Below are 26,871 nucleotides of genomic sequence, written 5' to 3'. Positions count from 1 at the left end.
AGAATAAAAGTTAAAACCAGATGAATACAAGGAAAATACTGATACTTGGAGCTTTGCTGTCCATTTCAATCATTTACTACAGTGTACTGTTTGACATTTTGGGGTGTATGTCATATATGAGAGCAGTCGTTATAATTACAGGAACAAAAGCAGTATCACTAGAAACCTATCTGAAATTCTTTAAAAATATATTTCCACTTATCTCTCCAATTTGTGTACTGAATTATTAATAGTACACAAATTAATAGAAGAACATCCATATATTGAGATCCAGAGGTGGAGCCCCTTCCATGGTGTGCTGGGTCCCAAGGACCCCTCTCTGAATGCAGATGGTTCCATCATGTACTCTGCTACTTCTCTGCTTACAAGTTTGCCCCAATAGACACTGTGTAGCAGTGGAAGTGCATGTTTCAGCTCTCTCTTGCACGACAACTTTCATACTGATTGTTCTACTTAATAATTTAGCAAAGGAGCTTCTTTAGTGATAAAGAAGTGTTGACTTAGTAGCTTTAAATGTTAATTACAGTTAAATATATTAGCTAGCTTTGAGGTATAAATCTAGTACCGTTTGGTGAAAGAATGTAATTATTTCCAGGAAGAGTAAACAGAAAAACCCATCTCTTTGGTGCCAATTCTTAACAAATTCTGAGGAAGAAAACATATCTGAATCAAACCCGAAATTGACTAAAGGTAGACTAAATTTAAAAGTCCAGACCACATAAATAATCTGCCATTATTTAAGATTGTTATATTTTTGTGGAAAAAGAGTACTAAAGAAAAAAGCAGTCAGTATAAAATTTGACTGAATATACACTTCTTTGATGAAGGCACATCTGCATTACAGTCATGCATCTAACCAAAACAACTGTTTAACAGTCTAGGTTGGACACTCACCCTTTTATCTATTGGCGTTAGTTTGATAAGGCCTTCAATTTTCTTTTTTTCTGAGTTGTGAACGGGAGCATCACAATCATACTCAACCTCTGGTTTAGATAAGTCTCGGCAGAAAGTGCAAATCCACTCTCCACTGTTGGGGAATAAAGTATCTGGCTGAGTTCCTAATGCATCATTGCTCTCTTCACCACCTCCCTTTCCCACCTCCCTCCATGCCATCTATTATGCAGAATTACTTATTTGGCATCAGTGTTAATCACTGAGGATTTAGCACACATCTGCTATGTACGTGGCACCATGCTGAGCGAGCTTGCCAGCAGAAATAGAGTTCACAGGCCTAAGTGGTAAATGTTAGCCTAGTTAAGGAGGCATGAAATACATATACAAAATAAACAAAAAAATAAACACACACATTAATCTATAGCTGATGTGAGGCACAACTGACCTTTCCCCCCAAATGATTTAAGAAAAAGAAGCACTCTTGGTACTGTTCTTATAACTTTAAGTTTGAAATTATAAATATTTAAAAGTACAGCCTTGGAAGGGACTTCCTGGTGGTCCAGTGGTTAAGGCTCCATGCTCCCAATGCGGGGGGCCTGGGTTCGATCCCTGGTCAGGAAACTAGATCCTGCACGCTGCAACTAAGAGCCCACATGCTGCAACTAAAAGATCCCTCATGCTGCAACTAAGACCCGGCACAGCCAAATAAATAAATAAATATTAAAAAAAAAAAAAAAAAAAGAGTCTTGGGGACAAGGCTCACTTAAACAAACAAACAAACAAAAACTACAGCCTTTGAAGAACTAAGATATCAACCCAATGGCTCTTCTCGATGACCATCATCATCTCATAGGGTTTGTTTGAGAATTTACTCAAGATATTTGTCAACAATACAACTCAATGCCTGGCAAATGAGATGCACTAAATTATGGCAGTGTTGTGCATAAGGACAACACATTATGGTAATTCCCTTGTAATAATTTAAAGGGCCAGTTATTTTTTTTTCTCATCATAACAGACTAGGTTTTTGAGAGAAGCACAGGGAATGGGAGGCAGGGTATGGGAAACCCTGTGTTGAAAATTTTGGTGTATGCATTTATGCCAAGTGGACTTCTATTTAAGTTTTTACAAAGGTTTTATGTTACAATGATCATCAAAAGTTTATTGCTGTTATTATTTATAATGAAAGAATGTAAGAAAGGGAAACAAGCACCATCTTACCTTGGAAAATTTGCCAATGTGGGTACATGACAAGAGAGGTGGAATACTTTGGGACATTTCTCACAGCATAGGAGTTCCCCTCCGTTCTGACAAACTGCACACCAGTCCTCATTGGGGTCATCCTCTTTCCTTGTCTCTCCAACGTGAAGGGGTGACTTCTGCGAGGCATCTAGCCACTCAGACTTTCCATTTGAGGAATTTTCCTGGTTAAGTCCAGGTTGATCTCCTGTGCTATCAGGGGCATCTGATCTTAACACAGACTCTTCAGATGCAGAGCTCTGACTGCTATTTAAGAGCAGGGAGGTGAGTATGCTTCTTGGATAGTTGGTCTGCAGTGGAAAGAGTTAACATATGCATATGGGTATCTTAAACTGCCATTCTTTATTAGCACCACTGCAATTCTGGACTGCAGTCTGCTCACTCGTGAGCACCTGGTTATTTCAAAGGAGTCTGTGAAGCTGCATGAGACCAGAATATGTTTACTGCTAACTGTCCCTAATGGTAAAGAAGACATGGACCTCTACTGACAAATATCTTCAAAAGAGAAGGTCAGCAGCAGTAACAGGGTGTGGATAACAGGGAAAATCTTTGAATCTGCTGATGGCTATAGAAACGGGTGGGTAGTGTAGAAGTCAACCACGTGAACTATAAATACATTTTACTGGAGCTGTTAATTCAAAGTATACCTAAACACAAAACAGGCCTACTATAGATTTTTTATCGTTCATAAAAAGGTATACTGCTTTAATTCTTAGAAGTAATTTCACCTCTGCAAGTGCCATTAATAACTTTAAAATGAACCTAAATGTTATGTTTGAGCCTAGAATGGTGAAAATTTCAAATTAATTACAAAATCTATTATCTCCTTTAAACATTTTTAAAAATTTTGAAGTAATAAATGTAGATTTAGTTAAAAGCACAGGTATATAATATCATTCCTTGGAGGCAATTATTTTCAAATTATTTAGCTTTTTCCTCTGCTATTTACCTCTATACTTCTAAACAGTATGCTTATAATTTTTCAGATTTTCAAATTTAAACATATTTTCAGTTTTAAATGTATATATTTTCCCTTCTATGGAAGATCAGATTTTTCCTTCCTGATTCTCCACACCCTCCTTATACTTACACACACCATTCATACCATCCTCTGAACAGAGTTTTATTAAGCACTGATTTCTTTTCAGTTGGTAGGCGCCAGTATAACTGTTTATAGCCAGCATCTATTCCAACTGGTCAGTATCATTGCTGTACTGGTTAAGTAACCTGAAAAATCAAGTTTTGGTCAAATGCATATTCACGTTATATCCTGATTATATCTAGTTTTTATTTAAGTTTGTATTCAGGTGTTTGTTTATATCATTATGACTATATACTGTTCATTGCATAACCACAGAACGTACTATGACTACACTTCCTTTTTTGTCTAACTTTTTGTTTTCCTATGAGTCAATAATTACCATCTTTTAAAATTTAATCCATTTGCTTATTTTCCTAGATATCTAAGTCATTCTCACAATCCCCAACAGGGTTATAAAATGTCTCTCAATACTGTCAAAGCATTCTTCTCCTGCGACATACATTCCTAATGGAGTCTTGTCCCCCTCCTACAGGGTGTACTGGATGAGCTGTCGTACTGGGGACTCACTACCCTTTTCTTTGCCTCTCTTCTGTGTTAGAGCCCAGAAATGGGATCTTATGTCTTTCTCTTTCTGGTTTAATTCATTTTTGATGAAACATATTCTCAAATATCTTCCTGAGAATGAGTGCATGGAATTAAGTTTTTGAGAATCTGCATGCATGTCTAAAAATGTTTATTTAATCTTTACACATAATTGATAATTTGCCTGGGTACAGAATCCTGGCTACAAAATATCCTTCCTCACAATTTTGATATTTTCTCTATTGGCTTCCAGCTTTGAGAGTCTGTGTTGAGGACTTGGTGACACTATGATGTCTGATCCATTATGTAAGGTGTTTTTATCCTCTGGAAGCTTTTAGAACCTGTTTAGAATACTGGTATTCTGAAATTGATGAGGATAGGACTTGAGTCTTTTTTTCATTTAGTTGTTCTGGTACTTGGTAGGCCCCTTCAATTCAGATGCTCATGCCCTTCAGTTATGGGAAGTTTCCTTGTATTATTGCTTTGGCAATTACCTTCTGTGTGTTTTACTCTGTTCTCTCTTTCAAATGCCCAACCTCCTCATTTAACCTCTGACTTTTCAAACTCTTCTCCCTGTTTGCCATCCATCTTTTTGTTTTGATCTACTGAAAGATTTAAATATAATACTTTTTATCTCCTACGAGCTATTTAAAAGTTTCTCTCATCCTATCACTCAAGTAGGAGTAGTACTGCAATCATAATATAATTACATTTTGAGCCCTAGATTCTTCATCTGATTCTTGTTTCACTATAACAACAGGAAAATCATAATTTTCAGGTGGTCCACTGTTTTCTTGTTTTATTCGGATTGGCTCCAACATGACCACTGGGACTTTGTGTGTAGAATCAGCTCCTGCTGGTTTGCTGGAAGAGCCAGAGCTATAAGTATAAGAAAAAAAGAAAGAAAGAAAAAAAAATCTAAGAAAGCTACCTTAAGTATCATAAAACAAGGTATAATAATAGCTTTTCGGAGTAATGCTGTATCTTCACAGCAATGGTAACTATGTTACATCAGCAATAAATGATACATAACTGAAATGCATCTGCTGTACGCAAAACAGTTTCATTTATGTATAAAAAATGTTCCACATATTAACCTATCAAAATGGTTACATTACATACCTGGAAAGGTATTTAAATAAATTTAAATAAAACCTGAATTAAAACTGACTTCAATATCCTGAGGCTCTAAAATTGGGCAGCCAGATCTTAGAACTATCTTAGAATTAGCATTTTTTTTTTAGAATTTTCCTTTCCTTCTCTAGTCAGTGACAAAGAGAAGACTAGGCTCACATTAACGATTTACTGTCACAAAATGTGAAGATAATTAACTAGGTTCATAATTTACTGGTGTTCTGCTATTTTAAAAAATGTAGTGCAACAAAAAAGCCATTTACAGATAGCTACTATGTTCTCATAGGATTAAAGGCAAACTTTTCCCCTTCAGAGTATGCTACTTCCATACAATTAGGAAAGTAAGAATTGGGTTCACTATCTAGGAGAAATTTGCAAGCATTATGAGTGGGTGTGTAACACAGTAAGTTAAAATACAATTTCAACAACTGTAAAACAGAATCAATGTTTGGTTATTAGAAATGTCAGAACACCGATTTTAGTATAAAATTATTATTTGTTTTCCCTAAGTTTTTATTTGTGCATGTTCCTATATAGTGCAGTGTGTTACACACACTTCATTTCTGTTTTTTCCTTGCTATTATACTAAAGTCAAATGTATTTTCTTATTTTCAACAAATAAACATTTTTGTATCTTTAAAAATTGTACTCTACTAAACCCATTGATTTATTACATTAACATATAATATATAATAATTATTAAACATTTAACTTAAAAGTTAAAAATAAGGGAAATTGCTTAAAATGTATGGAGTACCAAAGCACGCTGAACACTGGCGAGAGAAATCTAGTTACAGATTTTATAGACTAGAGAATAAGTTAAGTCAGTTTACCTTCCTCGGCTCCCAACGCTGGAGGCACTAGGTGAACGTATTGGTGGGTGTACACTTGTCATAGTAACAGGTCCTGAGATCATACACATTCGTAAAATGAATTAATAACTGTATTTAATTCCTACTGAATGTTCTCACTTAGCACTACATTGAAACTGGAAACACATAATGAAACTACATAAAACAAGAGTAGTTGCTGAACTCCCAGCACAGTCTAAAGTCCCCCTAAACTGGCAGGGCTGCTCAGCCTCAGCAGTACTGACATTTGGGGCCAGATAATTCTTTGATGTGGGGGGCTGTATGTGCATCGTAAGCATGTTGGGCAGCACCCTCGGCCTCTACAGTTATCAGACGCCCTAGCACCTCTACATACTTAGCATCCAGGGGTGTGACAATCAGAAAGGTCTCCAAACACTGTCAAATGTCCCATGTTAGAGTAACCAGGGTAGGAGCTTAGTGAGGACACTAGTGCCGCAAAAGCTACAGAGGACAATAAAAAGTTGGTAGGGCTGGTATAAAAAGCAGTCCAAGAGAGAAAGCCCCACAGAGGCTAATTAATGGAAGACACTGAAGCAATGCATAGAAGATACTTTGTCCCTTGCCTGACACAGAGTTAGTACTGGATAAACGTTAGCTTTAGTAATAGTGCCAAAATGGTTTCCAGAAATGTTTTGTCAAATTATACTCCCACCAGCTATGTATCAGAGCATTTGTCCCATCACATCCTCATCAATGAGTATTTTCACTATTTAAATCTTTGCTTATTCAATAGTTAGAAATTATGTCTTTTTGATTTTATGATGACTACTGGTGAGGTGGAACCACCCATCTTTCTTCCTCTCCCGTTTTACTGACTAAATGTATTTCCTCTTTAGGGAATAATCTACTCATGTCCTTTTGCAATACAGTGTACTTTCCTTATTAATCTGTATGAACTTGTTACATAATTAAACAGTTTCTCTACCACATTTTGTCAACAATTTCCTTTCAGTTTGTTTGTTTTAAATAAGTACCTCCTTTAAAATTCGACAACTGCTTAATTATGCTTGTATGACTGGTGAATGGCATAAGAAATTCTCCTCTTTCCTTATCTTGGTCTAAGGCATCTAATTTGCCAAGGTCTCTGCGAGTAGCATTAGTCAGAGTGCTTCTCTCTTGGAGGAAATAAGTAGTTGTGTCCAAAATTCTTGAACACAATTAAATAGCGAAAAAAACCACCAAAAAGAGTGATTGTCACTGATAAATTTTGATGCTAGGAAAATTCCATGCAAAAAGAGATGATACTACAGGCAAATTATCAAAAAGAGAAAGTACAATACTAATTTCCTCCTGGGAACACTATAGTGCCCATAAGTTCTATTCAAATTGAAAATGTACAGAGGTTTAACTTTTGCTTCCCACTTCGAAAGTACATTAATTTTAAAGAGTACCCAAAACATAGACCCATTTTAATCATCCAACAGAAAAAGGGAGGAGGCGTAGGGTGATTTATTTTTTTAATTATTATAAATAGAATAAAAACTGAAAAAAAAAACACTAATAAAAATTTTTAAAAGCCCACTTTACCTGCAAGGCCTGGAGATGGCACTGATGAATTCGGTGACTGGACGGTTCTGTTTGAGGGTGGTCTCGGCTGGCCATGATCTGTACTAGTATCTTTCCTCACAATATTGTCCAGCATAATAGTACTTGAGCAGTCAATCTGATAAGAAATTATTTCATGGCATTGTGACTTTGCAAGTTAAAAGCTACTTTAAATTTATAAGAAAACTTTAATAGTTTAATTATCAGATAATAAAACATGTAAATATCATATTTGAGAAGTTCTGATCCATACTTTCCCCATAAACAACCTTGAAAAAAAGCTTTCACACTTCTTAATATTTCACCTTAGTAAATATACTGAGTCACACTATTTCAGAAGTCATGAGCCAGGAGAAAAGAGTATTGTGTGCTACACCCTTAAAAATTAAAACAAAATTATAAAAAGTAATTCTAATAATGTTTCTTAATTTATTTAAAAGTAATAAAAGGTACCAATTAAAAAAAAAGAAGCAAACTTGGTGAGAAGAGTAGCACAGTTTCACATTTTGCAAACTTCTTTATTGTCTGGCTTAGTAACAGCCAACTGGAAACTTGTATCTTTTACTCAGTCTGCTGACATGTGTGGTTTTGGCTGAAGAATAGGAAGAAAATCTGGTCTTACACAGAGAGGACCTTGTAGAGCCTCTAAAAAGGTTGTATGGACCCCCATGTCCTCGGCCCACACTTTGAGAACTGATGCTCTGGTATGCACTAGATTGATGAAACAAGTCTACACATAACACATTTTCAGAACACTAACCTCACTTAAATACATTCTTAATGTTTGGTAGGAAAAAATTGATCCCTTAGAGATTCCTGCTTTAATGCAACAGGTATACAAATAATTGACTGCTTTCCTAATTGACTGCTAAGCTAAAATATTGATAAATTTCTACTGAATAAGACTTTAATACTTTAGATGCAAATATTTAAAAAAATTTTTTTATTGAAGAATAGTTGAATTACAATGTTGTGTTAATTTCTGCTGTACAGAAAAGTGATTCAGTTATTCATATATATATTGTTTTTCATATTCTTTTCCATTATGGTGTATCACAGGATACTGAATATAGTTCTCTGTGCTATGCAGTAGAACTTTGTTGCTTATCCATTTCTATATATACCAGTTTGCATCTGCTAATCCCAAACTCCCAATCCAACCCTCACCCACCCCCCTTTAGATGCAAGTATTTTTAATGCTTAAATATACCATTTATTCCCCAAGAACGTTTTTGTGATTCAAATCCAATTTAATAGTTCCAGCCTTTCTCAATCAAGATTCTCCAAGAGAATTAAGTCCTACAGTCCGAGGGCATAGACTGTATATAATGAATTTACTTCTCGCCTCTGCATCTAGAATGGTACTAGTTATGAACCATCCTTGGGAGGACTGAGGAAACAGTCACTCAAATCAGTTTCTTTATTCTGTGGTTCAGATGAGGAATTTCAGTTGAGAAAGGCTGGTGGACAAAGGGTCATCTGTATCTGAGGACTGCAGAGGAAAATTTACTTTCTGGGGGTCCTCTTTCAGTAGGGAAAGGAGGAAGTACACAGGGTTATTTATGTTTAATATTCTTTGGGCACTACCTTGGCCAATACTTTTCAGAGAGTGCAAAATGTACTGGAATGACTAAATTTGTTAGATCTTAATGTAAAAAAAGTTATTTACATTGTGGAATATTCCTAAAAGCTACAATAAAATTATAGGAATGACACAAAAAAAGTTTTCCTATCGATCGCCTATGCATGAAAAATACATGTACTCTACCCATTTAAAGTATAAACAATTATTTTAAAAATGAAATAACATTGGTAAGGTTAATGATGCAACTTTTAGGAAATATTAGTTGATCTCAGTAACTTGAAAAACAAACTAAATAATACAAAATTTTAGATTCCTTCACATCCTACAAGATTTCTTAAAAGTTTTTAATGTCTGTATGAGTGATTACCTTAAGCTTATAAGATGAGAAAAGGTAAAACAAGTATCAACTTATGTATAAAGATTTGTTTATTCAATGTTATATTTTCTGCCTTTGAAAAAGATTTTTTAAAAAGTCATACTGACAAAGAGCTTAGAGGGTAAATGTATTTAATTTAAATAAAAATGAAATCAGAGGTAATTCTGCACTGGTTAGTAAATGTTATCATTTCTATTATTATTATTATGATTTTTATTTGAGGGGAGCTTTTCCTGTGCTAGGCACTGGGCTTTACTTGCATTAGCTCATTGAGTCTTTTTTTTTTTTTTTTAACATCTTTATTGGAGTGTAATTGCTTTACAGTGGTGTGTTAGTTTCTGTTTTATAACAAAGTGAATAAGCTATACAGATACATATATCCCCATATCCCCTCCCTCTTGCGTCTCCCTCCCACCTACCCTATCCCACCCCTCTAGGTGGTCACAAAGTACCAAGCTGATCTCCCTGTGCTATGCGGCTGCTTGCCACTAGCTATCTATTTTACATTTGGTAGTGTATATATATCCATGCCACTCCCTCACTTCATCCCAGCTTACCCTTCCCCCTCCCCGTGTCCTCAAGTCCATTCTCTACGTCTGTGTCTTTATTCCTGTCTCGCCCTTAGGTTCTTCAGAACTAATTTTTTTTTTTTTGATTCCATATATACGTGTTAGCATACGGTATTTGTTTTTCTCTTTCTGACTTACTTCACTCTGTATGACAGACTCTAGGTCCATCCACCTCAATACAAATAACTCAATTTCGTTTCTTTTTATGGCTGAGTAATATTCCATTGTATATATGTGCCACATCTTCTTTATCCATTCATCTGTCGATGGACACTTAGGTTGCTTCCATGTCCTGGCTATTGTAAACAGTGTTGCAATGAACATTGTGGTACATGACTCTTTTTGAATTATGGTTTTCTCAGGGTAAATTTCTATTATTAAACTTGTCTCCATCTCTTCTGGTGTCTTAAATGTTAGACTCCCTCCCTAACCTTATTCTATTGTAATATATCACATTCCAGCAATTCAACCTTCCAGTACCTCCTCCCATGTCCTCACCCCTTCCTTCCTAGCTTAGATTCCATAATCCATCACCATAATCATTCATTTACAAACACTTTAACTCCAGTGCCCTGAAAGACATTCTGTAGTATGTTCAAGTGTTAATATTAATCTTTTTATTATTCCTGCTGTTACCGTATTTCTAAAGGATAAAAACAACTTCTAAACACAAACGCACAGCCTATAATCCAACAAACCCATGCCTTTTACCAGATCCAAGTTCACTTAGAATTTTCGAAACAGATTCTTAGTATAAATTTTATGTATACTTACATCTGGAAGAGAAGGAAGATTATAGGGACCTCCCACGGGTGAGCTCAGATCAATCATAGGCGACCCAAAGGCCTTCCCATCACACCCTGCTGCACTAGTAATGGTGGGACTGGATGGAGTAGAGGACGTGCTGTTGGCAGGTGACGGGGCGGCCTGCCCACTGCTGATCTGCCACTGTGGTAGCAAGAAGGAAAGAAGAAAGGTTGTCTATCAGCAGGCCTGTGACATAAAATGTCCATCTAGTCCCTGTTCCAGACACAAAACAAAGTAAAAGACACAGTCTGCTATTTGAATTCAACTGTAATTTTAATGGAAATGGGAGAGGACACAAGTACATATAATTTTCATTAATCCTGTCCAAATATAAAAAATAAAAAGAACTGATTTTTACCAGAAGACAACAGTTAGTATTCACAAGAAACCCACAGCACCCAATCTTGGAAAGCTTACACATATTGGAAAAGAAATATAAACATGTACAAAGCAACTTCAAGGTCGAGATGGAGGGCTGAAAACATACGTTTTCTTCTGTCCCTACCTGATACACCTGAAAGTAAAATGACAGTTAAGGGAATTTTTTTTAAAAAAGGCATTGACCCATAAAGACAAAGAAAAGAGGGGAGGGGGCTTCCCTGGTGGTGCAGTGGTTGAGAATCTGCCTGCCAATGCAGGGGACACGGGTTCGAACCCTGGTCTGGGAAGATCCCACATGCCACGGAGCAACTAGGCCCGTGAGCCACAATTACTGAGCCTGCGCGTCTGGAGCCTGTGCTCCGCAACAAGAGAGGCCACGATAGTGAGAGGCCCGCGCACCGCGATGAAGAGTGGCCCCCGCTTGCCACAACTAGAGAAAGCCCTCGCACAGAAACGAAGACCCAACACAGCCATAAATAAATAAATAATTAATTAAAAACCAAAAAAAAAATGGGAGAAGACAGAAATCACATTTTGGAAGCTGGAAGGCAAATGGACAAAAAGCAAATGAATCAGTCGTAGTCAATTGGATAAAGCTGAAATCTAAGCTGGCAGTGGGGAAAACAGAGAAGCAAATCAACATATATTGCAGAATCCCTAAGAGCTTGGGAATTAGAAGCATAAGAGGTGAAACTGGGGCTAAAAACAGGATGATCTGTTGAGAGTCTGTTTAAGAAGGATTCAATCTCACGTTCGTTTCCTACTTTACCTGTAGCTACCCCAAGATAATAAGGACTACCTCCACCTCTGCAAAAGAAGGCTGGAAATTAATTTTCTAGAATAGGTAAAACAGTCTTTGGGCTGACGAGCATCAGGCTCAGCTGGAGGCAGAAGTATTGCACTTGGGCTTCCCTGGTGGCACAGTGGTTAAGAATCTGCCTGCCAATGCAGGGTACACGGGTTCGAGCCCTGGTCCGGGAAGATCCCACATGCCGCGGAGCAACTAAGCCCATGCGCCACAACTACTGAGCCTGCGCTCTAGAGCCCACGTGCCACAACTACTGAAGCCCACGTGCCTAGAGCCCGTGCTCTGCGACAAGAGAAGCCACCGCAATGAGAAGCCGGCGCACCGCAAGGAAGAGTAGCCCCCGCTCGCCACGGCTAGAGAAAGCCCGTGCATAGCAACAAAGACCCAACGCAGCCAAAAATAAATAAATAAATAAATAAATTAATTAAGAAAAAAAAAAGAAGCACTGCACTGAAAATGACGAGTAAGAAACCATACACACACTGAATGCCGAGCTTCCTGCCCACTCTGCCTCCGGCCCTCTAACAATCTTCTTCCCCCAGCTGGCTTCAATGAGTAGCCAGGCCCTGCATTTCAGGCATGAAACAGAAAGATCTTTTGGGAATTGGACCACTACCTATAGACAGTGACATTAGTAACTCTCCTAATAAACATGCCTAGCAGCCCTCACGTAAGAGTGAAATTCAGCCATCAAACCTTAGCCCCACACCGTGGCTTTCAGGTTTTTTTTTTTTTTCTAAACACCCATTTCTCATATACAAACAGGTAATTAAGCATCAATAAACATCTGAGGAAACTCTTTGTCATTTATGTTAGAGGCTGAAATAAACACATTAATAAAGGAATGCTATAAAGTATACAGAGATGAACCATGCTGCTATCTATACTTTACTTTGAAACCTATCAAAAAATGAGAAGGTCTGATTGACAGATGGATGGATAAATGGGTATATGGATAATAAGTGAGAAGGCAAATAGAGCAATCTGTCCCCTATACAACTCTTTCAACTTACTATGTTTGAAAATTTTTATAATAAAATATTGGGGGGAAAAAAGCCACTAAGAGGTATCTTAAGACTATGCAGGGGAAAAAACTCCCGAACTCAGTTTCATTTATATATGGACTACACAATATAAAGTGACAGTGATGGAAATATTCTAACTTTGAAAAACCTAATTTACATGCTCCACTGAAAAAACTAAGTAAAAAACCCTGTGAATATGAATGTCATCTTTACCACCTACCCACCCCTCATATCCATCCACCTGTCTGTGTCTCTCTCTCTTCCTCCTTCCCTCCCCAGAATAAGCAGTTACAGTTGATGTGCATCCTTCCAGGTTTTTTCTATATATATGAGATTTAAAAAACAAAAACAAAACCACAAAATTGAGAATAACTCACAAAAAAAATCCGACAAAGTTTTCTGCCACGTAATATACTTCGGAGATCGTATATAGATTACTGCCTTTTCTTAATAGCCAAAAAGCATTTCCACTGTACAAGTATACTATAATTTGTTAAGCTACTCTATCAATTAAAACAAATTCCCCATTATCTTTTATCCTAGCTTGTTCATTTATTCATTCATGTTTAGACTTTTGACCAGGAAACATTTTTAAAAACCTTCTTAGAGTGCATGTCTACCCATTAAAAATAATACATAGGGAAGAGGCAAGGAAGCATTTGAGTACCCAGAATGTGCCAGGTGTTTTTATATACACTAGCACTAAGTCTCAGCACAACTCTGCAAGGTACTCACTCACTCTGCAGCGGGGGGCAAAGGAGATTTTAAAGAGTACACTTGTACAAGGCCACAAAAGTATTAGGAAAATAAACAGAATTTAAGACCAAATTGCAGTCTGGTCCCTTTTCACCTCACCGCTAATGATGAAACAGAGATAGGTATAAATTTTACTAAAAATAATTAAAATATTATTTTAGAAAGTATTAATATTTTATCGAAACCAAACTAATTATAAACATACACACACACACACTTAGCATGTGTAATTTTAGAATATTACTTTCAAATCATTTGATTAAAATGAATGTCACAGAATTATGGGAATAGCATCATATTCTTTATTTCGGCCTTGGCAAAAAAATTAAACTGAAATCAATCTACTAGTCGTAAGCTGGAAAGGCTTGACACAAGTACTTGGAGAAGACAAAGCACTGGGAGAACTTTTTAAAACAGTGTAACACCTAAAAAATATTTTTACCTGAAAACACTAAGAATATATATATTATATATATTATAAACTTATATAACACAAATATAAATTATAACTTAGATAAACATTAAACCTTCTAAGAGTTAATATATAACCTTAAATATTAAACTTTATCAGATGTATATGTACTACATAGTAAAACTGTGTGATACTAAGTTTGTGTCCAAGAAGTCTCCTTGAAACACTTTGAAGATTTGTTTATTGGTCTCTCTTTAAGTATGCAATCTGTATTTGTTAGAATAATTCTGTCTTAGGAAATTTAATGCACTCACCTAAAAGCTACACACATTAACATTGAAAAATTCATACCTATGACTCACCGATTATCCTGATCCTTCACTTCTGTTTAAGTGGCTTGATTTCTCTTGTTAATTACAAAGCATCAAGATCCTTTCTCTTAGCTTTGTCTCTATAGGGCTGTCTGTAATAAACTTTGTAATCCACATTTATTTAAAAAAGGAAAAAGCTTACTCTTGCTCTTTATCACCATTGCTCTATCCATAAATTCAATGCGATTTGGAAGTAGAGAGAAGCAGAGCAAGCAACTGTGGAGAAGTAAATATATGTACCTGTTTTATGGCTTGTTGAGCCAGGAAAGCCATCTGCAGGGGGTTGGGCTTTATTGCTTGTCGTGGCATATTCTGGTTTGGTGGATATCTTAGCTGTTGAGGATGAGGAGGAAGAACTGGTCCATTGGGTTTGGGGCTGTGATTTTGAAAATTTATCAAACGTGGAGGAGGTTGCTGGAAAAAGAGAAATTTAACCAACTCAGTGACAATCATCTCCTGAAAGACAACTTATAAAGAACTTTATTTTATAACTTTTACAGAAAGACAGCAATTCTATCACAGATGAATCATTTATTAAAATTACAATAAGGGTACGGGGGGAGGGGACAGCCTTCCAGAATGTGTATAAGCAATTTAAAGAAAAGAAGTTTTATTAGGAAAGACCCTTGGGAGAGGATTTTCCAGCTGCAAGTAGGTTAAACTAGGATTAGATCTAGGCCACACTGGCAAGTAGGGAAAATTTGTCTTTGGTATTCTTCTAAGTCCCTGATGGTTATATTCTGCAAAGAATTGCCCTCTTCAATCTTCCTAAAATAATGTGATGGTAGAATAATAATTGCTAACATTTACTGAGTAGTTATTACATGTCAGGTACTACTTTAAGTGCTTTACATGTGTTAACCCATTTAATCTTCACAATGATCCACTAAGGTAGGGATTACCTCTGTTTTACAAAAAAGGGAACTGAGATATAGAGAATTTAAATAACTTGTCCAAGATTAACAAAGATAGGAGGAATGGAGCTGAGATTTGAACTCAAGTCCTCTGGCTCCAAGCAGTAAAACATAAATAATGAACAGATGAATATTAATAACATTTAAAAATTAACGAATCGGATCTTATTGAGATCAAACTATGTGCCAGGCATTGTGACTGGCATTTTACATGTGTTATCTCATTATTACCCTCCCCTCATTTTACAAATTAGGACACTAAACATTAAAAAGCTGGGATAACTTGAAAAAAGTCACACAGCTCATTAAAGGCAGCACTAAGGCTTTAGTCCAAAACTAGTCTCCCATTTCATTACCCAAACATGTTTTGGTGTTTAGCTGGGGGTTAAGGTACTAATTACAGCTTAGAGGATGAGTCTCTCTAAAAGAAAATAGATTTAGAAAGGACACTCTTCAAGGACAACACTGGTTGATGATAGGGCAGGGTAGGGGCTGGGAAGGCAAGCCTAGTTTGCTCAATAAATGCTAGCCCTAGAAATTGAGACCAGTGTTCTAGAAAAAGGTAACCGTATATGCCAGTCTCACCTTGACTACCCAATTCTCTCTAAGGCTGGCAACTTATTGCAAAGTAAATACTTATTTTCAGGCTATCTTAACTGCATATGAATAAGAACTTCTCAGAAAGGGAACTATTAACTCCCACATTCAAGGTGGGAAAAATAAATGTGGAATTTATAAAGGCTGAAATAGCAACATCTTAAACTTTGACACTGTGAAGGCAGACAGCCATAAAGTGTAGCTCTGCCCTCTTTTTGTTCTTTTCCTTCTCCCATTTTTGGAATTCATCTCCTTTCCTGGGTAAATTACTTCTCTTTCCCGTCTCTTGCAAATTAGTTCGCACTGGGTTCACCGTCAATAACTTTCAAGAGTGACCAGCAATTACAGACCCAATGAAAAGTAGATTTAGATACCATTTCAAGATCAAGGGAAATTCTTGAAATTCTATTCTTCTGGGTGAAGAACAGAAAAATATTACAGAAAAAGAGAAAATGAAAAAATCTTATAGAAGCGTAAGCCTGAAGCCATAGCAATTCTCTTTGATTCTTCTATTAAAGCTTTGTGACTTGAAGGGTTTTAGATCATAGAAACACAAACAGAGAAGAATTGGGGAATCATAGTGGAAAACTTCTAAGTTAATCAAAGAGACAATTTTTTAAAAAGTGGAAAAGCACCCAAAATGATCCTTAAGGTAGAACAAAAGTAGTTATAGAAGTCTTTTGCCTACCCCTGCCCTGAGATTTATATATTGATTAAGTCAAGAAATGACACTTGATGCCAGAGTACTGTACTCTGTGAAAAATCAGTGTGGGACTGGATGTCAACTCTCCCATCAAGGAATCCCAGTGTGGTAAGACGTAAGGTGATTTTTCTTTCCTCTCCCAAACTGTTATAGTTGACTGAGTTAATTTCTAAGAACACTGTGACAGGAAAAGCAACTTGAAAGAATAAGACTAGCAACTAGTTATGAGCATAAAAGAAATAGCAAAACCAGTGTTATTTTAATTAAATGGAATCAATTAATTTGCAAGAAGGAAAAAAGGGAGAGAATAGAGAAATAATTGAGAGCTTAAGCAAACTGACATATAATCATCACTATCCTCACCTTCACTCTAAATATTTTTATTATTACAGGTTTTAATTTTATTCTAGGTCAGTATAACCACAAAGCATAGCAGATGTCCTTCTAACATCCACCCACTGTTTAGGAAAATTAATGTATACATATGAATGAGAGTTATCTCCAGAGCAGTAAATCTAGCCCCGGGAGTGAGAACCATTATGTATAAAATAACATACTTAGATCTAACAAACTTAGACCTGTCCATTAGAGTATGACAGAGTATACTGTATACCGCTCAATAAACAGAGATGCATAATGTTCATCAAGTTTGTACCACTCAGTCATATAACCATGTATTCTAGCTCTGTATCACACAACTCTTTAATCATTCAGATTACACGGCTAATCTTCAGAGGAAGAAGAAATAGGGAACTATTGTATAAGTGATTTTTAGAAGCAGGCCTTTAAATTGACCTGGGTCCTATTGGACAGATGTAGAGTATGATTTGAACACCCCCACAAGGAGGCACACATACACCCTGCTTACAGACAGATATTTTCCCACATCTATATGCAAATAAACTGTTAGAAAACTAAGAAAGCAGGTGGGTAGGGCAGTGTGAAAGTTTACAGATGAGGGAAAATTGATGAGTGAAAAATGTAGGAGTGGGTATTTGGCACAGAAAAGATAAAATGAGAGATGAGAGTACTGGAAGAGAGTTCAGGAGTCACTGAGAGGAGACAAAAAGAGTGGTGTGTGAGGTAATGACCAAAAGATGAGAAAATTACTTTACAGTTGATCTTTGAACAACACAACATGGGTTTGAACTGTGCAGGTTCACCTAGACATGGACTTTTTTCAATAGTGAATACTTCAGTACCACACAATCCGTGGTTGGTTGAATCCTCAGATGCAGAACAGTGGATATGGAGGAACCGCAGAGAGAGAGGGCCAACTATAAGTTATACATGGATTTTCAACTATATGGCGGGTTAGCGCTTCTAACCCCTGCATTGTTCAAGGGTCAAATGTATTGATAAGTGGGAAAATTAGGCTGTATAATAAAGATTGTACTTTATATATATCATATAGCAGTAAATCCTAGAGAGAAATAATAAGATCAAAAGCCAATTTCTGAGATAAGCAGGCTAAAGGCTCGATCAAGGTCACTTCTGGTTTGTCACTGCTTATATAAAAAAACTGTTTGAGAATGTGACCAAGTCACGTAGTATCTATTAAAATGCCTCAGTTCTTCACTCCTTAGTGAAAAGGGAATTAATACAAATGATGGATTTACCTTATTTCAGGTTAATTAAGTATTAAATAAAAAATCACTTTAACATCTCTCGGACACTTAAGATAAATAATAATCAGGCAAATGCTTAGCACTAGTCACTGAACAAGTAATTATTTTCTCTCTCTTTTCCTCTTCACATTTATCTTCAGAACAATTTGCGTGCTCTGCAGTCTACCTGCAATATGTCACCCTGCAGCCTGCAGAGGTAGTGACAAAATTATTCCTCAATTTTCTTAACAAAATCTCAACCCTGCCAGTTGCACTCCTGATATCGAAAGCGTACACATCTTTTCCCATTGAACACTCACCAAACAAAGACCTCTTAAATTGCTTGTTATTTACTTCCTTTTAAAACCTGGGTTAAAACAAAGTTCAAGAGGAATAATCAACTGGTCATACTAATATTCTCCTGGATTTGGCATGCCTTCTTAATCAAATTACTAGACAGCCATAAACTTCAAATACATCACACCTCAGGCCTTCACAGAAGCAATTTAACAAAATCAGGATCTACATATGCCCACAACTTTTATTCAGGGTTGAAATAAGAGTCCTATGAAGATCATCTGTTTTGTAAAACTGCTACCAAAAAATGCTATTATGCATTTAATTGCTTTTTCATAAAGAACCACATTATATATTCCTCTTAGTGCTAAAAAAATACTAGTAAAAAATTTCTCCTCTAATGGCATGTTCCTTTTAATCAAATAATATAGATATTATTCCTGTTTCTTCTGTTTGGCTGACAAGAAATTGAGCTAAGTCTTGCTCTCAAGCATAATGAGAACCCTTAGCCTAGTTCTGCGTGCTTTATTTGAGTATTCTTAACACTTACTAATCCCTGTGCCATTTCATTTGTGTCATTTACTGTGAATCAGTTCAAATTCTTCTGAGAAATAGGGAATATAAATTAATAAATAAAAGTAACTGAAAATAACAGACAATTTGTATGGATTAAAATAAGAATGGTTCATGGAACATTTGCTCAGAAATAAAGTTTGAAAAAGGTAGACTTCTAACAAATCACACCCTTGCCCTTTTCTATTTCATTTTGTCCTAGTTTCTAAGATGCAATGTGATTTTCTAAACACTGCATCCTTACAGAGAACAGATAACCTAAAGTATTAGTCATCCTGAAGCACTAATATAAGAATTATGAGTTACAGGTACACAACTTTTCCCATCAATCATATGCACTGGTTATTTAGGAATGCAATCATTTATCCTCTTATAATCTGAAGATGAAAGAGAGCAGATGAGAATAGATGTCCCAATTAAATAAACCATTAATTTCTTTTTGAGAAGGGCTAAAATCTAGAGTTAAATCAGGGATCCTTAATGTGATAAATTTTTATAAATTCATATATTTAAGTCATGGATGAAAGATGCCTTGGTTATTTTAGGAGCTGCTGAATACAACTGTACTATAATTATCTAAGTTAGGACAGGCCTGCTTCCAAATTTACCTGATGAGAGATGGAAGGTTGCTGGATGGGCCCCTGCATTCTAGGGTTTGGTAAACCCACAGGTGCTGGCCTCCGTTGCACCTGTTGCCTCTGAGCCATTACCTGTTGCTGCATATGCTGGAGTCGTAATTGAGCTAGGCTGATCTGTGTTGGAAACTTGGATAACTGGTTTGAAGATAAACCACCTGGTGGCTGTGAATTCTGTTCCATGACAGGATTCTGCTTAGGCATTTGTGGTTGACTCTCCTTATCTTCAATTACTAAAGAACCTAATTAAAGAGAAAAGGTTAAGTTCTAAAGATTTTCTGGTAGTGAAATACCATATTTTGTAAGGCTATTTTTACTGATCTTCAGAATTGCCAAGGAACTTCTTTTTCTCTCAGGAACCCTTTATACTCTCAAAAATAGAAACCCCAAAGAGCTTCTGTTTATGTAGGTTCTATCAATCAAAACTTACCATATTCGAAACTAAAAATGAGAATTAAAAACATTTTTCCTCACTAATTCATTTAAAAGTGACAACCCATAATAACACATTTTTATGAAAAAACACTTATTTTCAAAAAAATGTAGTGAAGAGTGGCGCTATTTTACATTTTTGAACATCTCTTTAAATGTCTGGCTTAACGGCTGAACTCTCATACCTGTTTCTGCATTATCTAATATATTGTTTAAATATATGAAGAAAATCCAGCCATACATGGATATGTACTTGGAAACGGGAGGCCTCTGGCATCACCTGAAGGAGCCTCAGACTCTACTTTGAGGGCTGCCGTTGCATATCAGAACAAAACAAGCAAACCTGACATTGCATCTAAAAACAACACCACAGTATTTCTGATTTAGTCATCTCTCAAGTTCTTTACACCTTCACAGAGTATACTGTTAGTTCTCTGATGGAGAATACTCTGCCTTATAACTATACTGTTAGAGTTTAAAGGTACCTCTAACAGGTCTGGTCCAAGCATAAGGCAAAGCTTGATTTCTTCAACAGCAGAGACTCAGTTAAATGTTTCTGATTTAATAAGCATATGCATCCTAAAAAATACAGTTATCGTTCATTAAATACTTACTCTGTATTAGATACTGCGACAGTAGGTCTATGTATATTGTTAAAGTCCTCTGTACAGATAAGGGATTTAAGGTTCAGAGAGATTGAACAACTTACCCAAAGTCACAAAGACACTAACTGAATATTCATCCAAATCAACATTTTTCCCTTGCAGTCTTCTATAACATGTTTCTCAGAAGCCATAAATAACCAAGTTTGGGAAACTTGTCTCCTTAGAAGATTTAAAATGTAAATCTCATTGTAAATGGCAATTTACAGAGCTCTATAGGACAGCTCTGAGAAGTCCTACAGTAAAGGATATTGTCTTACAAACTCCTCACAAACAGATATTTTTGTTTTTGCTGTAGACTTATCTAAAACTATATCCATTTATGTGTATACAGTTACACATATTCTTAATTTTATTTATGTTTACATCATGTGGTCTATGTTTTAAATGATATGCTTATAAGTACATACAATTCTACATATGACTATTTGTGTGGATATATAACTGTGATAGGTTCTCTATATAGCTGCATATATGGTGGAGGGTAGGAGATAGTTAACTTATATACACGCTTTGTATTAAGATGCTTCTTTTTAGTTACATAGGTGAGAGTGTGTATGATTCCAGTTGCTTGCTATGTATCAATCAATCAATAAATATGTGCTTCTAGACTGAGCTGCAGGAGTCAACTTATGACCTTTCCTTCAAAGGGTCACCTTACTACCATTCCTTCTGTTCTTCCCATGTATGAATGAGGTTTGTGTAAGCCTATTTCTTCCTTTCCTGGTGTGTTCTGAGAGCACTGGCTCTCTTTCCAGCCATTTCTTCCTTTCTTACCCAGAATCTAGCTTAGGGAATGAGAGAGCAACCATCTTTCAAGATTTTGAAACAAAGTCAATGAGCCCAAAAACTGTCATCAAAGGGAATACTGGTTGATGAAGAATGTATATGGAATTCTTAAATTTCTGTTTCTATAGTCTCCCTGTGAGAAATTAAGAAAGGAGGCAAAAACTGAAGACTTTTTCTACTAGCACATAATGTAGCAAGTACTGCCTGCAAGGATATTTGATGTTACCAAATGATACCATAATGATAGTCCCCCTTTGTGATAACTCAGTGCGCTCTAGTACTTAAAATTTGGGCACTTATCTGTACATATGGTACACTTCAGTTAGGAGGTTAAAAATTATATAATAATTACATAAAAGGCAAAAGAAAAAATGAGAAGTCTTCCCTAGCTAGATAAAGCAAATGAACCATTAGGTGCCTGATGACTGGCTCTCAAGAGTAAGTAAGCCAATAATTGTATGAGAAGTCCTGTTTTAACAGAAAACATTCTAAATACAAAAAAATCCTATATTAATGGCAGTCACAAGTCAAGAGTTTTATCAACCATTCTGATAAGTATGTAATTAACAGTACAAGCAAAATTCTATGGGAAAGAAAAAAAAAACCTCCTAAATCCAGAAATCTAGACACCCTGTGAGTCAATATAAAGGATGTTTCTTATCATTCACATATTTACATGTGTGTTTATATTCATGCATGTGTCACGCATATACACACACTAATGAAATACTAGTGAAAATTCCATGTACTTAAAACAAAATGATAAACACACTTTGGGGGTGGAAGGGAATACATTTTCAATAATCTCATAATCATTAAGAGTACCAGAAACAAATGGCACTTTGAGAAAATGTACATACGGCCTACCTAAATTGATAATATTTTGAGCCCAGAAACTAGGATCACAGTGAAATTGGATGGTATTGTTGGTCACTGGGGAAGCATCACACCTTGCTCGAAGGAGGTGCCGTAACCGGTATGTAATCTAGAAGAAAGCAGAGAGACAACTAAACATCAAAATCTTTATTAGGCAAATAATTTATTAAGCTCCCAATAAATACACAAAAAATGGTCTCTGTATCATATGTATGCTAACACAAAATAAGCAATCATATATATATATAAGTTATAAAGAAGTGGACAGACAACGCGGTTTTCCTTCCAAAACATGTTAGAAGTTTTGAGGTACAACTCAGCTATACTGTTGAATACAAAAAACTAACTTTAACGAGCTTAAAGTTAGTTTTTTGAATTATGTAAACTTCACAGAAGCACCAACCAAGTATCTGTAAAATAAAAAATTTTCACAAATTCTGCTCTTTTATTTATTTTACTTACTCTTTCAAAGAAGGATGCAGAGTTGAGATTAGGCAGCTAATGAATTACGGAAAATACAAATCACTCTCTGCTCAGGAAACGTTAAGTACAGCTCATAACTAGGCCTACTAGTGGGATGGCTCTCCTTGCTCCTATGCTGTGAATCTCGGGTCATCACACCACACCCCCCAACTCCTCCACACTGCAGTCCTCAGTGAATACTCAGTCACTCTCCCTCAGTCTTGAAGAGTTTAGCTCCTGGCTCACGATCACCATCGCCAACATTACTCCTGTCTTAATTCTTGATGATTTTATATCCAACTAGATGATCTTTCTCTCCAGCTTACTCCCTTCTAGTGCCCAGATACCAATAATCCTACAAACCCTAAAGGTCCTATAAACCTTTGCTCTTAAAATTTTCCCTGTCCTTCGATCTCATCTTACCAATACCCTTACCCTAGCCCTCAGTTCCTCCTTATCCAGCTCAAATCCCAGGGTTAATCCTCATAATCATTTCCTTGTATATACCCTCAACACCTCTTTCTCTCACATGTCAAATTACACATACTCCCTTCCCTCTCCTCAACCTTTTCCCCAAACAACAACCAACAAACAACACTGGTTAAATCTAACTTCTGACTCACTATAATTGGACTAACAAAGGGACTGACCAAACTTCAAACACAGCCTGCCTACTTTAGGTAGGGCCCTAAGGTTGACGGGCCTCTGGTCCTTCACGTCCCTACTCTCCTAAATGACTATTTCAAACCTCCTTTCTCTTTTCAAATCTCCAGCATCTCCTCCCCCATTCTCCATCTCAGCTGATGGTCCTGATTACTGTTCACTGAAAAAACAGGAACAATCAGGGAACTTCCACAAACTTCCACCACCTACCAGTATTAGCGTTCCCTCCTATCACAATGGATTAACTGGCCACGCTTCTAGCTAAAGCCAATCCTTGCACTCGTGCAATAGTGCCCAACACCCTCTCGCCGACACAAAGACACTGCTCAGCGATTTTCTCCCCTCTCCTGTATCCATCAAGCTTTCCATTTTACTGCATCAGTCCCATTAACACATAAACATGTTTAACTTTTCCCAGCTAAAAACAGAACTCTTGGCTCCTTTTCTCCCGCCATCAACTGCTCTCTTTTCTGGCAAAACTCCCATTTTTCTGCTCTCTTTTCTGGCAAAACTCTTCAAAAGACTCATCTATAATGTCCCCCATTCCTCTCCTCCCATTCTTCCCTGAAACCATTCAGGCTTAGTAGCTTTTCACATAGGTGTTCACTTGGCCCTCAGGGAAGCATTTTCTTCTCTTGGCTTTGAACAAACTATGATCTCATGGTTTTCCCCTTATTTCACCAGCTGCTATATTTTAAGGCCGCTGAGAATAGGTCTGCGTCCCAATGTACCATCTCAGTTTCCACTGTTGGTTCTTTCACGTCTCCCACACCAGGAATATCCCAGGGCTCAGTCTTGCAACTGCTCTCTTTTCTTCTGCACCCACATAACTTTAAGTGATCTTATCCAGTCTCATTGTTTATCCGACTCTTAAATTTATATCTCAAGCCTGGACCCCTCTTTGAACTTGCACTTCCAACAGCTTGCTCAATATCTCTACCTGATTCTCTAACAGGTATCTCAAATTTAGTATGTCTAGAAGGGAACTCTTGATCCTTCTCCTCAAGTCTACTTGTCCTATGATCTTCCCCATCTCAATTATTGGCAACACTATTTTTCCTACTGCTTAGTCCTTGGTTCCTTTCTTTTCCTCGTGCCTTACGTTCCACCTGTCAGCAAATCCTGTTGGCTCTATCATTAAAAGATATGGATAATCCTACCAATTCTCCCATTATCAACTCTACCGTTACTACCCTGGAAAAGCCACCTCATTGCAGTAAGGTTATAAATAGTCTCCCTTATTTCTCCCTTGCCTTCAACCACCTACAGTTTTTTTTTCAGCGGCCAGAGTAATTGTGTTAAACTGTAAATCATATTCTGTCATTCCTCTCCTCAAGTCCCTCCAATGGTTTCTCATCTCACTTAGATTAAAAACCAAAGTCCTCATAAGCAACTACAAGGCTCATACTATTTGGCTTTCCAGTACTTCTGACCTTCCTCATCCTAGTGTCTGCTCATTCACTGTGTTCCACCCTCTTAGGTCTACTTGCTGTCCATATCACAAATAACTCCCACCTCAGTCTTTGCACTTGCTGTCTGTACTTGTGCTCTGCCTGAATACTCTCCCCGAGTATCTGCATGGCTTGCTTCCTCACTTTCTTCAGGTATTTGCTCAAATATCACCCTCTTTAGATAGAATTCCATATCTAAAATCACAATCCTACCCCAGTGCTCCCAGACTCTTCCCTTAATTTACTTTTCTCTAGAGCACTCAATACCATGCAATGGTCTATACATTTTACTTATTTTGGTATTGTCCATCTCTCTTCATTAAAATGCAACTTAAAAAAAATATCTATTTATTTATTTATTTGGTTGTGCCGGGTCTTAGTTGCGGCTCACGGGCTCCTTAGTTGCGGCACATGGGCTCCTTGGTTGTGGCAGGCAGGCTCCTTAGTTGTGGCAGGCAGGTGGGATCTAGTTCCCTGACCAGGGATCGAACCCAGGCCCCCTACATTGGGAGTGCGGAGTCTTAACCACTGCACTACCAGGGAAGTCCCTAAAAATGCAACTTCTTGAGGGCAGAGATTTTGCTTTGTTTTCTGTTCCCTTAGTACACAGAATGCCACCTGATACATAACGGGTATTCAATAAATAATTTTTGAATAAATAAGTTTGCTTCATTCGATTGCTAAATTATCTCAAACAGCTATAATAAATTCTGTGTAAAAAAACATGTATTTATTTTGGGACTATGTAGAACACGTGGCACAGTGTTTAGCAAACAGCACTCAACACAATGTTCTTTTGCCTAAGTTTTTCTACCTTTCTTAATTTTTTTTGCATCTTCTAATAATTCTCATTATAAAACATGCTCATAATATGCTAAGCAAAAGAATTATGGCAAAAACTTTCCTATGAGGAGTCATAAACCCTGGCTACTGTAAAAGATAAATAAGGGTTAATTAAATATACTTGTTGATCCCTTCAGATGTATCTGAACTTAAACTCAGGTTTCACACTGAAAACTTAGCTACTGTTCAAAAAGCAAAGGACAAAATTTTTTAAAAAACTATGGAAGATGTCAAAACAGCTTTTGAGATGCAACACTGTATACTGTCTCCTTTCTATTGAAGTTAAAATAACTTAAAAAGAAATTTAGTATTTGAGTTTCTAATCCTGTAAAATATAACAATGTTTTGTCTACACTTATTTATAGCTTCTGACAGGAGATGTTATCTGCTACCTTATTTATTTACCATCAATCTTTCATTGAGTTCCTATATATCAAGCACTGGGTAACACAAAATTTTTACCCTTTAAGAAGTAAAAAGTCTAATGAAATTCATAGAAAAATATGCAAATGTAATAATAGTAGATAAAAATCAGTAATAGTATGATGGATATATGCATAAGGGCTTTGTAAACACAGAGAAGGGTAATCCAACCCAGTCTTGGTCATGGAAGGCTGCCAAAAGCAAAGGAAGACACATCTAAACTGAACCTGGTAGTCTCTACAAAGATGAGGATTAATTACTCAGGAGAAAGAAACAGCATTCTAAGAAAGGGTAACAGTACCCAGGCAAAAGACCATGACATATTCTGAACCCTGAGGACTAAAAGCAAGGAATTGTCGATGAGATATTCAGGAAACATAAAGAAAGTTTTTGAAGATTAATTATATGGGAGGACGGGGGAAAGGGAGTAAAAAAGATTGTGGATTTCCCTTTTACTACTTATACCTTAACAGCTTCCTAATCACTAGTATTATAGAAATATCTATTGCTAGTAAAAAGAATAAC

At 36.6% G+C, this 26,871-nt stretch overlaps 1 protein-coding gene across 2 annotated transcripts in view; it reads right to left on the bottom strand.

The window, feature by feature from the left end:
• TRIM24 (tripartite motif containing 24) overlaps positions 1 to 26,871 on the bottom strand; it is an 89,820-nt gene that overhangs the window by 3,464 nt on the left and 59,485 nt on the right. The window contains exons 8-16 of one of the 2 annotated variants that reach the window (XM_061198774.1): positions 22,496 to 22,613; positions 19,719 to 19,987; positions 14,660 to 14,833; positions 10,634 to 10,807; positions 7,312 to 7,447; positions 5,746 to 5,818; positions 4,489 to 4,657; positions 2,116 to 2,444; positions 895 to 1,027 (exon numbers count right to left, since the gene is read on the bottom strand). In XM_061198774.1, the coding sequence (XP_061054757.1) occupies positions 895 to 1,027; positions 2,116 to 2,444; positions 4,489 to 4,657; positions 5,746 to 5,818; positions 7,312 to 7,447; positions 10,634 to 10,807; positions 14,660 to 14,833; positions 19,719 to 19,987; positions 22,496 to 22,613 (1,575 nt within the window). The remainder of the gene's footprint in view (positions 1 to 894; positions 1,028 to 2,115; positions 2,445 to 4,488; positions 4,658 to 5,745; positions 5,819 to 7,311; positions 7,448 to 10,633; positions 10,808 to 14,659; positions 14,834 to 19,718; positions 19,988 to 22,495; positions 22,614 to 26,871) is intronic. The other variant, XM_061198775.1, reaches the window with a different exon arrangement.

This window comes from Eubalaena glacialis, chromosome 8 (assembly GCF_028564815.1).
Source record: "Eubalaena glacialis isolate mEubGla1 chromosome 8, mEubGla1.1.hap2.+ XY, whole genome shotgun sequence".
Lineage (NCBI taxonomy): Eukaryota > Metazoa > Chordata > Mammalia > Artiodactyla > Balaenidae > Eubalaena > Eubalaena glacialis.
This window is presented reverse-complemented; position numbering and strand designations above follow the sequence as displayed.